Source organism: Panthera onca, chromosome A2 (assembly GCF_046562875.1).
Source record: "Panthera onca isolate mPanOnc1 chromosome A2, mPanOnc1 haplotype 2, whole genome shotgun sequence".
Classification (NCBI taxonomy): Eukaryota; Metazoa; Chordata; class Mammalia; order Carnivora; family Felidae; genus Panthera; species Panthera onca.
The window spans coordinates 140,851,119-140,863,867 of NC_138340.1; the positions used below are offsets into that span (position 1 = coordinate 140,851,119).

General features: G+C 41.5%; 1 protein-coding gene across 1 annotated transcript; it reads left to right on the forward strand.

Annotated features, from left to right (window-relative positions):
- The first annotated feature begins 57 nt into the window (after positions 1 to 57).
- LOC132677041 (hyaluronidase-4) lies at positions 58 to 11,868 on the forward strand. The gene is made up of 3 exons (XM_078436025.2): positions 58 to 1,011; positions 9,756 to 9,845; positions 11,442 to 11,868. Exons 1-3 carry the CDS (start codon positions 58 to 60, stop codon positions 11,841 to 11,843), a joined length of 1,446 nt encoding a protein of 481 aa, XP_078292151.1. The 3' UTR covers positions 11,844 to 11,868.
- Positions 11,869 to 12,749: the final 881 nt, after the last annotated feature.

A 12,749-nucleotide genomic window follows, 5' to 3' on the forward strand; every position in this document is an offset into this window, starting at 1 on the left:
TTCTCCCTACAGGTCTTCCACAGTACCTTAAGGCGGAAGATAAGGTTTTATCTTATCATGAAAGTATTATCGGAAGGACAATTAAGGTTTTGTGTTGTTCAACCAATACATCTCACATCATGGCTGCTCATATTCTTTATTCTGAAGTCTATCTCTTCTCTAAAACCTGCCCGACTTCCAATTTATCAAAGGAAACCTTTTATAGCTGCTTGGAATGCTCCAACGGATCAGTGTTTGATAAAATACAATATAAGACTAAATTTGAAAATGTTTCAGGTGATTGGAAGCCCACTGGCCAAGGCCAGGGGACAAAATGTCACCATATTTTACGTCAACAGATTGGGATACTATCCATGGTATACATCACAGGGGGTTCCCATTAATGGGGGTCTCCCTCAGAACATAAGTTTGCAAGTACATCTAGAGAAAGCTGGCCAAGATATTAATTATTACATCCCTGCTGAAGATTTCAGTGGACTTGCTGTTATCGACTGGGAATATTGGCGACCCCAGTGGGCCCGTAACTGGAACACAAAAGACGTCTACAGACAGAAGTCAAGAAAGCTGATTTCTGATATGCAAGAGAATGTATCAACTACTGATATTGAATATTTAGCCAAAGCAACATTTGAAGAAAGTGCAAAAGCTTTCATGAAGGAAACCATCGAATTGGGAATGAAGAGTAGACCCAAGGGCCTATGGGGTTATTATTTATATCCTGATTGCCACAATTATAATGTTTATGCCCCGAATTATACTGGGTCATGCCCGGAAGAGGAAGTGTTGAGAAACAATGAGCTCTCTTGGCTCTGGAATAGCAGTGCTGCTTTGTATCCTTCTATTGGTGTCAAAAAATCTCTCGGAGACAACGAAAACATTTTGCGCTTCTCGCAATTTCGGGTGCACGAATCCATGAGGATCTCCACCATGACATCCCACGATTACGCTCTGCCTGTGTTCGTTTACACAAGGCTAGGCTACAGGGAGGAACCTTTATTTTTTCTTTCTAAGGTAAGACACCCCTTGCTGAGGGTGGGGGGGATTTCCTCCCTAACTCTAAAAGAAACATTTCTTTTGTTAATTATGTTCATTGAAGAATTCCCAATTAGTGGTCTTTTAGAAAGGAGCCTAATTCTTTGACTAGCCATCCTCTTAGACTCTTTACTTATGCAAACTGAATTTTAATGATCTTATTTAGAATTATTCTTTTAAGGAACATAGTATGGAGGGAAGGTTTAAAGGTGATAACAACTATTATTGCCTCCTCCCCAGCTTTGATGACCGTCCCTCGCTATTGGCCTTTATTGAAACGGTTGGTGGCAAACAGGCTGGGAAATCAGGGAGGATGTTTTAAAATGGAATAATTTGGGGCCCCTGGGTAGCTCAGTTGGTTAAGTGTCCGCCTTTGGCTCAGGTCATGATCTCCCGGTTTGTGAGTTTGAGCCCGGCTTCAGGCTCTGTGCTGACATCTTGGAGCCTGGAGCCTGCTTCAGATTCTCTATGTCCCCGACTCTCTCTGCCCCTACCCCCACTCACACTCTGTCTCTCTCTCTCTCTCAAAAATAAATAGGGGTGCCTGGGTGGCTCAGTTGGTTGAGTGTCCAACTTCGGCTCAGGTCATGATCTCGCAGTTCGTGAGTTCGAGCCCCGCGTGGGGCTCTGTGCTGACAACTCAGAGCCTGGAACCTGCTTCAGATTCTCTGTCTCTGGCTCTCTCTGCCCCTTCCCCCACTCACACTCTGTCTCTCAAAAAATGAATAAACGTTAAAAAATAAAATGGAATACTTTGCTCACACATGTGGAAGTGTAATTGGAAGCATTCTTGCTTCTGGCCTCACCATCTAAGGTCAAGAGAAAAAAAAAAGTTTTTCTTTTCATGTATAATACCAGTTTTCATAAAAGGTGTGAGGCACAACAATGCGAATATATGTAACACTACTGAATTTTACCTTTAGAAATGGTTTGGGTAATAAATTTTATATGTGTCTGTTTACCATAATTAATAATTTTTTTAAACTGAAAAAAGTTTTTTCAAGAGGCTTAAGGGTGAATCTGCAAAAATAGGTGGCTCTATGGATTTAGCCCTCCCCTTGCCCCCCCCCCCCCCCCCCCCCCCCCCCGCCCGGCCAATCAGGTGGGAGATGTGTGATAGTCCTCAGGCACTCCTGGCTGCCCAAGAACAAAGGAAAGGGGGAAAACAAAGGGTTAACTGATAGAGTTTATAGTCTGCAGGACCTAAGTCTCCATCACCCCTCCATAGTGATGTGGGAAACACAGGCAGGAGGAAATGGCAGATAGAACTAAATTTCCTTATAACCTGCAGCCCATTGACAAATACTTGAGGCTGGCAGAGTAAAACTTTCTCCAGGAACTCCCTGCTGTCTTAATGCTAATGCTTTCCTAAAGGGAAAAACAGCCTTAGCTTGACAATAGCTAGGCCTCCAGTATCCTGGGAATCTTCTTTAGCATATGAAAATCTCACTGGAAACTTCCCCAGGACTTCCCCCCACCCCCAATTCCATAGTATATAACCAGTCTCTCCTCATGGTCCTGGGGCAGCAACTCTTTCTGCCCATGGATCCTGTCCCTGTGCTTTAATAAAATCACCTTTCTGTACCAAAGACATCTTCAAGAATTCTTTCTTGGTCATTGGCTCCGGACCCCACGAACCCCACTGTCACCCCCAAAAAACCTCATCATTACCCACAAACCATAAGGGTAACTTTTAAAATAGATGAATTTTCAGCCCAATTTCTCTCCCTTTTTCTCCCTTTGCTACTGTAGTCACTCAAATGGAAACTTCTAGAGATAAAAATCTAAAAGTGGATGCCACTCTAATGGTTGGACTTGGGCAATTATGTGTAAACTTTCTATGATAAGAAAACTGGAGACTTGTTCAGGCTTTCACATGGGTATTTTAAGATATTACTGGGTACTATGAGTTTATCACACTTCTTCCTTTCCCACCATTACAAGTTTCAATTCACCAACGTGTATTAAGATATAAAGATGTTCTGAGTGTGAGATATCTAAAGGAGGAGGCTCAGGACATACCCAGGTGAGGGCTTTAGCATGACCACTAGGCATGTATGGTGCCTTTATTTTTATTTATTTATTTATTTTTTAACGTTTTATTTTATTTTTGGGACAGAGAGAGACAGAGCATGAACGGGGGAGGGGCAGAGAGAGAGGGAGACACAGAATCAGAAGCAGGCTCCAGGCTCTGAGCCATCAGCCCAGAGCCTGGCCCAGAGCCTGACGCGGGGCTCGAACTCACGGACCGCGAGATTGTGACCTGAGCCGAAGTCGGTCGCTTAACCAACTGAGCCACCCAGACGCCCCATGGTGCCTTTAGAGAGTACAGCTTAATCCTCAGAGGAGGAAAAGATGCGATGTATCAGGATTTGGTAGATGCTATGCCTTGGATGCCATTAATGAGACGAGTAAGGGAAAAAAAATCTCTATTGTGAACTGGTATTTGTACTTCCCAGAAAAGTCAGCAACAAATGATCAAGGATGATAGGAAATCAGTACTGCCTGGTAGGTTTACAAAGTTATCTAGATCTTTACAAAATAGTCTTGACCCTGGAGCTTAAATACTACTTTCTTCTATGAAACTTCATTTCATTTTCTATATTTGGCTCAAACAAGTTTCTATCTTTAGTGATAATAAATTCACTTTTGGAAGAAACAACAAACTTTAAGGGACAAAGTGTTCATTTCAAAAGATTAATTTAGACTATTGGTACATTCTGCACAGTCTGTAAACCTAGATAAGTTTCCTTGAGTAGGCACAGCCTCAGAAATACTTGTTCTAAGTAAAGAAGGAACAACAGTTAGGGTCTCATCTAGCAACAGTTCTCTTTGGCAGTCCCAGGACTCATTCTTTATCATTCTGAAAACTTTCGGAATGGCAAGGTATTTCCAAATGTTTTAAACCCTCAATTTACCCACCATTTTACTGTATTCTCCATAAAAATTCTGCCCACAAATTTTTAAAAACCTGACATTCATTTATACCAAATCATAAGTGACTAATAATGGCTTCCATGTCCAATCCTCTCAAAGATATCTGCACTGTATTCTTTTTAAGATTATTTATTTATTTTTGAGAGAGAGCGAGAGAGAGAATGAGTGGGGAAGGGGCAGAGAGAGAGAGGGCAGAGGACCCAAAGTGGGCTCCGTGCTGACAACAGAGAGCCTGATGTGGGGCTCGAAACCATGAACCATGAGATTATGACCTGAGCTGAAGTCAGACGCTTAACGGACCAAGCCACCCAGGCACCACAAAGATATTTTAGTTTTAAGTAATCTTTACACCCACTGTAGGACTCGAACTTAAAACCCTGAGATCAAGAGTTGTATGCTCCACTGACTGAACCAGCCAGGCACCTAGATATCCACACTTTAGAGTGTGTGTGTATGTGTGTGTTTGTACATGTGTACACACACATATACAGTAAAACCTTGGATTGTAGGTAACTTGTTCTGTGAGTGTTCCTCAAGACAAGCAAACTTTTCTAATAAATTTTAACTTGATAAACGAGTGATGTCTTGCCATACGAGTAGTACATGATGCCCAACTTCATATGATCACAACTGAGCCAATGGGTCTCTCTCTCTCTCTCTCTCAGTCTCTCTCTCTCTCTCTCTCTCTCTGCAGGGATGTGGGCAGTCATTTCCCATGCTCCGATGGTCGGTCTCAGGCTGCGTTGTTTGGCAGAAATCAGTGATTTTTCAGAACGTTGGAAGGTGCCCACAACTGGCACTGGTGTATTTTTCGTCAGTTCAATGTACCTATGGACAGTTCTTTGCTTTTCCCTTCAAGAGTAAGCTTAGGAATGCTTTGCTTCATTCTAGGTCAGGCTACCTGCAGATAGAGACCATTTCCTCTGCTGCCTTATTTCCAGTTACATTAAATAGAACATATGGCAAGAATTTATTAATACTAAACTATAGTCAACATCCATTAGTGATGGTGCAAGTCGTCCTACACAATAACCTTCGTCTCTCTGGAGGGTTTGATATACAAGTGCTTTGGATTACAAGCATGTTTCTGGAAAGAATTATGCTTGCAAACCAAGGTTTTACTATAGTTAGGATTAGAAAAACAATTTATCAATAAGTAGCAAATTTCTTAAGCTGTCAGACCTCAGTGCCTCATTGTTTTAATCTATAAAATGGGACAGTATTACCTGCCCTACCTACCTATCAGGAGTATTATGAAAATCAAATGAGAACATTGTATATGAAAATTTGAGGCGCTACAAAAATATATGTGGTAGAGCTGTCACTTTTGAACAGGTACTGAAGCCTTAAACTCGGAAAGGGAATATGTAGGAATGGAATCTCAGTCAGCAGCCATTGCTTGATGGGATGACATAGGGGCAGTTAGCACCTTATTTCACATGAAAGATTGCCTATGCTACTTACATCTACACAACCTAAATATAACTTGATGCTATGTTTTAAAAAATAATGAAAGGACTTTGCTTGACTAATAGATTTAAAGATGTTTTTCTCTAAAATTAATTAACCTTCCCTCTGCTGGTGCACCAAGGGAAGCTCATTAGTGATGTTCCAGTTCCCCACAGTGGGCACCTTCCTTACATGCACTGTGCTGAGCATCAGGCAATGAAACCCGAGTATGGAGAAAACACTAGGACCTGGCCTGGAAGATTTGTTGCTGTTACATCATGCACTATTGTCTTATTTCTTCTTTTGTATGACATCCCTCATGTGGCTCATGCTCTCATGTGGTCCCTGTGTATTCCCAGAGGCATCTTACCTGTGACTTCCCTCACTGAAAAGTACCCTTGCTCTTTTGGTCCTCAAACATAGCTGCTCTGTGATTCATTCAACACCCTGCTCTCAGCTAGGTGACAGTGGGCTAATTTGGTAGACAAATTTGCATTAATATCTGGCATTGACTCCTCATCTCCAGTCAACATGTGCATGAAGACTTGCCATTTTGAATCCCTTCCAATAAACTCTACTCTGATAATGATGCTAAAGGACACATTGGGAAGAAACTAACATTCCCAACTGATAATCAACTTGGGAAGGTGTGGGTTTCACCACAAACACCTGCAGCTTCCTTACTTGCTGAGTATGGATCAATAACTATCAATATGAAATGCAAATGCTGTGTCTCCCTCTTTCCTCTGATAACAATGCTTTAACCCAAAGGAATTCATGGGAGATTTGGGGTTTCCAGCTCAGCATGGTAAGAAGCTTGGACGTTGCCACTCCATCCTAAAAAGTAAAAAGCAAAACAAACTGAAAAATCAACCCCTCTTAGATTCAAAGAGAAGTGAGGACACAGAGCCAATTGCTGCCCTCAAAGTTAGGCAGATAGGTGAGTATAGAGAATCACAGCTTATTAGGTCAGAAACCTCTGTGGGGACCACTGCCAGAGTTGGGAAACCTGAACTATAATTGACGAATTGCTGGAGGCTCAGTGTGAAGTCCAGGGGACTCAGTCATGGGTAGGGGGGATATACTTTTGTGAGTTCTACCTCCAAAAGCTTATCAAGTACTCACAGTGAATATCACAGAAAAATCTCATGCATCTCGTAGGGAGGAGGAGGAAAAGAACCATTTTGAATACTTGAGAGCCTTTTGTTCTTTTTTGTTGTTGCTGTAAGTTTTTTAAAATTTATTTTGAGGAAGACAGAGAGAGCAGGGGACAGGCAGAGAGAGAATCCCAAGTAGGCTCCTTGCTGACATGAGGCTTGATCTCAGGAACTGTGAGATCATGACCTGAGCTGAAATCAAGAGTCGGATGCTTAACCAACTGAGCCACCCAGCTGCCCCAGAGCCTTTTATTCTTGTTAACAAGGTCTGCCATCAGGAGAAGCTATTTTAACCAGAGCCAAACCCCCTGGGGACTTACCAGAGACTAAGTGAACTAGGGGAAGGGAAATACTCAACTCTAGTTGGCTCTAGTCTTCCACTAGGGAGAAGGCAAATGCCCTGCTCTAACCCCATCCTACCTGAGAAGGGGGAAACATAACTGATCCGCTTGTGAATTTCACAGTCCAGAGGCAAAAGCTCACTAAAAGACTGAGACTTAATCATAGGACTATAGAACCCTTCCATTCCCCCTACATCTTACTAGCACATTACTAAGTGCCTATTTATAGCAGTTCCTTTTATGAGCTATTTGCCTATCAAGAAAAGATTAAATCATGTCTAGCCATCAAAAAAAAAAAAAAAAAAAAAAAGCTACAAGACATTCTAAAAGGCAAAAACAGAATTCGAAGAGACAGAGCAAGCATCAGAACCAGACTCAGCTATGGCAGGGATGTTGGAATTATCAGACTGGAAACTTAAATCAACTGTAATGAACATACAAAGGGCTCTAATGGATAAAGTAGAAAGCATGCAAAAACAGGTGGGCAATGTAAGCACAGAGATGGAAATTCTAAGGAAGAATCAAAAAGAAATGCTAGAGATCAAAAACACTGTAATAGAAATGAAGAATGTCTTTGACGAGTTTATTTAGTAGACTGCACATGGCTGGGGAAAGACTTTCTGAGCCAAAGGATATCTCAATAGAAACCTCCAAAACTTAAAAGCAAAGAGAACAAAGACTGAAAAAAACTGGAAGAGTCAAGAACTAAGACACCTGGAAAGGGTGTAACATACAGGTAACAGGAATTCATGGAAGGCCATTGGGAGATTTTGACCCCTCTGATTACATCGTGTGAATATGGCTTCATTGCATTCAAAGTGAGTGGAGGGAGGAGTCCTACTCCATTATATCTTTGCCAAAGGAGGCAATGGACACGGACCCAGTAGAGTACTCCTTCTGGGCACCACGTGGCTGGCTCCTCCTCTGTCCTATATTCATCATATCATAGATAATCTTCAAAACCATTTCACTTCCGCTAACTCATTAGAGCCTCATGAAACTCCTTCCTTTCTTGTTATGTCAGGTCTGACCTATTCAGCAGACACTGTGGTCACAGAAATGGAAACAGATGTGAGCCTGAAAGAGAAATTAGTTCAAACCAAAATCTCTTCCTTTTTTGAAGATTTCCAGGGAAAAAAAAAACTTAAAAAAATGAGATTGTAAAGACTTCAATTTGAGTGGACTATAAGAGTGTCAGATAAGATTTATCTCTCAAGTGTCGATATTAATATAAAATGCCCCAGGTAAAATTCAATTATAAAGTTCTGGTTTTATTTCCCACCAAATCATCCAGTTACATTTTCCAGCATATAATTGGTGGAAATTCATCCTTGGAGTAAAAGGTGAATGCTTAGTATCTTTTTTTGTTTTTTAAAGTTTATTTATTTATTTTGAGACAGAGACAGAGAATGACAACAGGGTCCGCACTCTCAGCACAGAGCTCGACCACACGGGGCTTGAACTCACGAACTGTGAGATCATGACCCACACCAAAATCACGAGTTGGATGCCTAACTGACGGAGCCACCCAGGCACCCCTGAATGCTTAGTATCTTAAACAGTGGGAGAGTATACTATAATTTAGTAACTTTATTTAGGAAGCCTACCATAGGAACTTAAATTAGAAAAACAACTGTTAGGGAAAAATCCTTTATATGATGGCCAACAGGACTGATAAGGAAATTTCAGTCCCTGCCTGAAGACTTCCCTTCCAGGTTCTTGTTCCCACCCTGTTTGCCTCAGGCACCAAATTACTACTAATGAGGAATGCAGAAGTAACAGACGGTAAATTGTCCCCTCTGTTGATGCTCTGGGCTCAAACGTCTGGAGAATGATCTCCTCTGAGCCCACCAGTGTAAAATAAACCTCCTCCTGCCTTCCAAGATCTCTGAATGCTGCTTGGTTCTTCTGCCGGGTGATCCAGACCAGTTCCCGTAACACAACTTCATACCTTTAAATCCTAATTTCCTTCTGAAATGGCCTTGCTTCATGTTAATCTTTAAACACTAAAACAATAATCTTTTAGGATTACAAAACCCAAATACCCCTGGTGAGATTCTATTCTTGTTTACCTTAACCATATTAAGAAAAAGGCCACGACTAGATGAATCACAAATAAGGCCCATTAAATCAGATACTTTGAAATGATACACAAATAATTTCAGAGACCAAATATAAGGGCTGGACCAAATCAGAGCCTGCAGGTCCTTAATACTATGTTACTTTGCCTGGCCTTGGGATCCAAGTGACACAAAACCCCTCTGAGTCACTGCGGGGGGGGGGGGGGGGGGGGGAAGTTCTCAGGAAGGGGAGGGGGGCGTTGCACACTGGAAAGAGAATTTAGCCAAAAGGAAGGTGAGGTATTCTTCACATTTAGAGAAGCAAACACTTTTGTAACACTCTGGGTCATGTACATAAGGCTGGTTTGTGTGCACGTGCCCCTAGTTGACTTCGATTAAACAGCTTCTGGTGGCTATTTACAGGCTGATTGTCATCGAAATAGTATCTTGTTTGGCAAAATGCAAGTTCTTCTTCAAAAATATTTAACATTTTTCCATATGATTATGGAGTGTAATTTTTGAGCCTTGGTTCATTCAATATGTGTGTTACTCTAAGAAAGTGGAGAATAAGGATGCTTGGCTGGCTCAGTTGGTGAAGTGTGCAACCCTTGATCTCAGGATTGTGAATTCGAGCCCCACGGGTGTAGAAATTACTTAAAAATAAAGTCTTAAAAAGAGTGGAAAATCATCCTATTATAATGAACTCAGCCTCCAACCCTAATCCCTGGCACGCTGTTTTATATCCAAATGAATAATAAACTCTACTCTCTTCAATCTAGCAAGATCTAATCAGTACTATCGGAGAAAGTGCTGCCTTGGGAGCTGCAGGCATTGTTATCTGGGGAGACATGAACTTAACTTCATCTGAGGTAAGGCAGTACCTCAAAGGCATAGTTAATATTATTTAAAGTATTTGTTCTTTTCTTCTAGAGCTAATTCCAGTTGGAACTCTCCTGGCTCCCACAATAAACCAGCTTTAGAATTAAAGTCCGAATCGGTGCCCAACACATAGAAGGTGCTCAATAATATTATTAACATTTGTTAAGATAGTAATCAGAATACTGACATTTTTTAACCATTCATTTATAGGCTACGATTGTGCTAAATGCTCTTTGTTTTGGACTTAGTTACTTACTGGTCATAATAACCCTTATGAGGTAGGGCCTACCATCCTCATTTATAGAGGAAGACACAAGAGAGGAAATCCAACTAGAGTAACATCTAGTTAGGCTAGTTAATGGTGAAGCTGGCATTAACCAGAGTTTGACTCCGAAGCCCTTCCATTTAACTACTATTAAATGTGCTATATCCTATTTTGAGAAGAAGGAACAGATGGTATCTTTTTAATCTCCACATTGAACGTATTTGTCCTCTATGGGGAAATTAGCTAAAAATTAAGAGCGTTTAAAATGAGATTTATATGTCTCTTCAAATTTCTCCCAGTTCACATCTTACTTACTCGAAGAAGTCTTCCTAGTTTTCCCCAATTCACATTAGTCACAATCTCTTCTGTATTTCCAGATGTTGTTTGTTTATATCTCTATAGTGTGATACATTTTCCTGGAATTGTAGTACTTGTACCCTCAAAACTTTGTTAAATTGAATTTTTTGCAAGTTCATGATGAGCTGATATTATTCTTAGAATTTCAAAGGCTCAGCTTGTTGCTGCCAAGATATCTTTCATGAAGCTGTGATAATATAAGGTTAGGTCTCCTCTGTCCAATAGGAGAATTAGGTAGAAATGGGGAGAAGGAATTCCTGACTCTCCAGGTGTGATAGTTCTCCTCCAGCCCATATGACTCACGAGAAGCACTTCATCAGGAAGTTTAATGCAGGAAGTGCATAAACCAGGTGGTCTCTGTTTAGAACACATAATGGAATCACAAAAAAATGATCTGGTCATCCTTCTAAGCTTTCTTGTGTTTGAATTGTATACACAAATTCTAGAAGTCTAGAACCCAGGGAAGTTGATATTTGAGCATAATTAACAGGAAAATCCAGGAAGCTACAGGTTGACAATAAATCGGTAGAATATGAGGATTCAGGTTCCTACACAACCATGAAAGGTACCACAACACCCAAAAGGTGGCCAGAGGACAGCAGCTGTGGCATGATTTCTAATTTAGGTTTGTTCTTTTTTTTCACATGCATTAACTTGGGAGCTAGAGGGAGAAAAAGATGTAAATTGGAAGCAGGCAAGGTCATTATATGCTGACCCTGGGGCCCATTTGCAAGTTCAGTTGCTTAGCCCCTAGTGTAACAAATGTTCCATCTCCTGCCCCTTGGACCTTTCATCTTTTCTGATCTAGATCCCCTGTGTTACAGCACCTGAGCCTAAGAGATCAACCACTGGCGCCAAGATGTTAGGTGTCACTCGAGTCCAAAGAACTGCCTCGTGGGCATAGATGTTCTAACCCTCCCGGTGCCAGAAAGAACACTAAACCCGTTTGTTTCTGCATTTCTAGGGTAACTGTACAAAGGTGAAGCAGTATGTGAGCTCTGACTTAGGGCGCTACATAGTCAACGTGACCAGAGCTGCTGAGGTATGCAGCCTTCACCTCTGCCAGAGTAACGGGAGATGCATAAGGAAGATATGGAACTCTCCGGATTACCTTCACTTGAACCCTGCAAATTACCACATAGAAGCCTCCGAGGATGGAGAATTTACTGTGAAAGGAAAAGCATCTGATACAGACCTGGAAGTGATGGAGGAGAAATTTTCCTGTCACTGTTATCAGGGATACGAAGGAGCTGACTGCAGAGAAACGAAGACGCTGGATGGCTGCTCTGGGGTTTTCTCTTTTTCCGGCTCACTGATAACACTATGCCTGCTGGTTTTAGCAGGTTATCAAAGCAGTTGGTTGTGAGATAATTGAGTTTAAAGGGAATTGTATGGCCTGTAATCACTCAGAGAAGAGAGGAAACTTAGGACAGTTTTTTTCTCTTATGAAATCCATTGAGAAGTATCATAAGTAGACATTATGTATGTCACTTAACATAAGCAGGAACATGCTGCTTTATTTGACTCCGATTTGGCTGAGAAACCAGATCCAGGAATAAAATCAATGCACTCTTCTTCATTACTGGAATGTTTAAGTTGTGTTTAAACCGGAGCTAGTATATTTTAGTCTTTATATGAACATGTGTGTGTGTGTGTGTGTGTGTACACACATATATTTAATTATTGGTTTCAAAGACTGTTTTTTCTGGCTAGCAATTTATTTAAAAAAAATTTTTTTAATCTTTATTTTTGAGAAAGAGAGAGACAGAGTGTGAGCAGGGGAGGGGCACAGAGAGAGGGAGACACAGAATTCGAAGCAGGCTCCAGGCTCCGAGCTGTCAGCACAGAGCCCAATGCGGGGCTCGAACTCATGAAACGTGAGTCCATGACCTGAGCCAAAGTCGGACGCTCAACCGACTGAGCCACCCAGGCGCCCCTCTGGCTAGCAATTCATTAAGGACAGATTACTAATTATCTGATTCAACAAAAGAGGACACTGCAGGGTATGAACTGGTCACTCAGTCTACTGAAGAGGACCAAATGCAGAGTGTCTGTTCCAGCCTTACGTTCACACTGGGCTTCTCTTCCCCACCTGAGCTCACTGAGCACAGAACCAGGTCCTGGTGTGACTTCTCATAAGGGTGCAGAGATTGAGGCAAGGGGAGCTGTTCCCAATTCATTACAAAGCCGTCTCTTCTAATATGGTGCTTCTCTCACCCACTATGAGTCCTTCTCTTACAGACCCTGGCAATGTAAATACTGTGAAAGGCTT

What these genes read in the sequence shown, in the direction of transcription:
- LOC132677041 (XM_078436025.2), top strand. Translation starts at nt 58, where the DNA reads ATGAAAGTATTATCGGAAGGACAATTAAGGTTTTGTGTTGTTCAACCA. An exon ending in CTTTATTTTTTCTTTCTAAG is followed by an intron (nt 1,012 to 9,755) that starts GTAAGACACCCC and finishes TCTTCAATCTAG; the next exon opens with CAAGATCTAATCAGTACTAT. An exon ending in TGAACTTAACTTCATCTGAG is followed by an intron (nt 9,846 to 11,441) that starts GTAAGGCAGTAC and finishes CTGCATTTCTAG; the next exon opens with GGTAACTGTACAAAGGTGAA.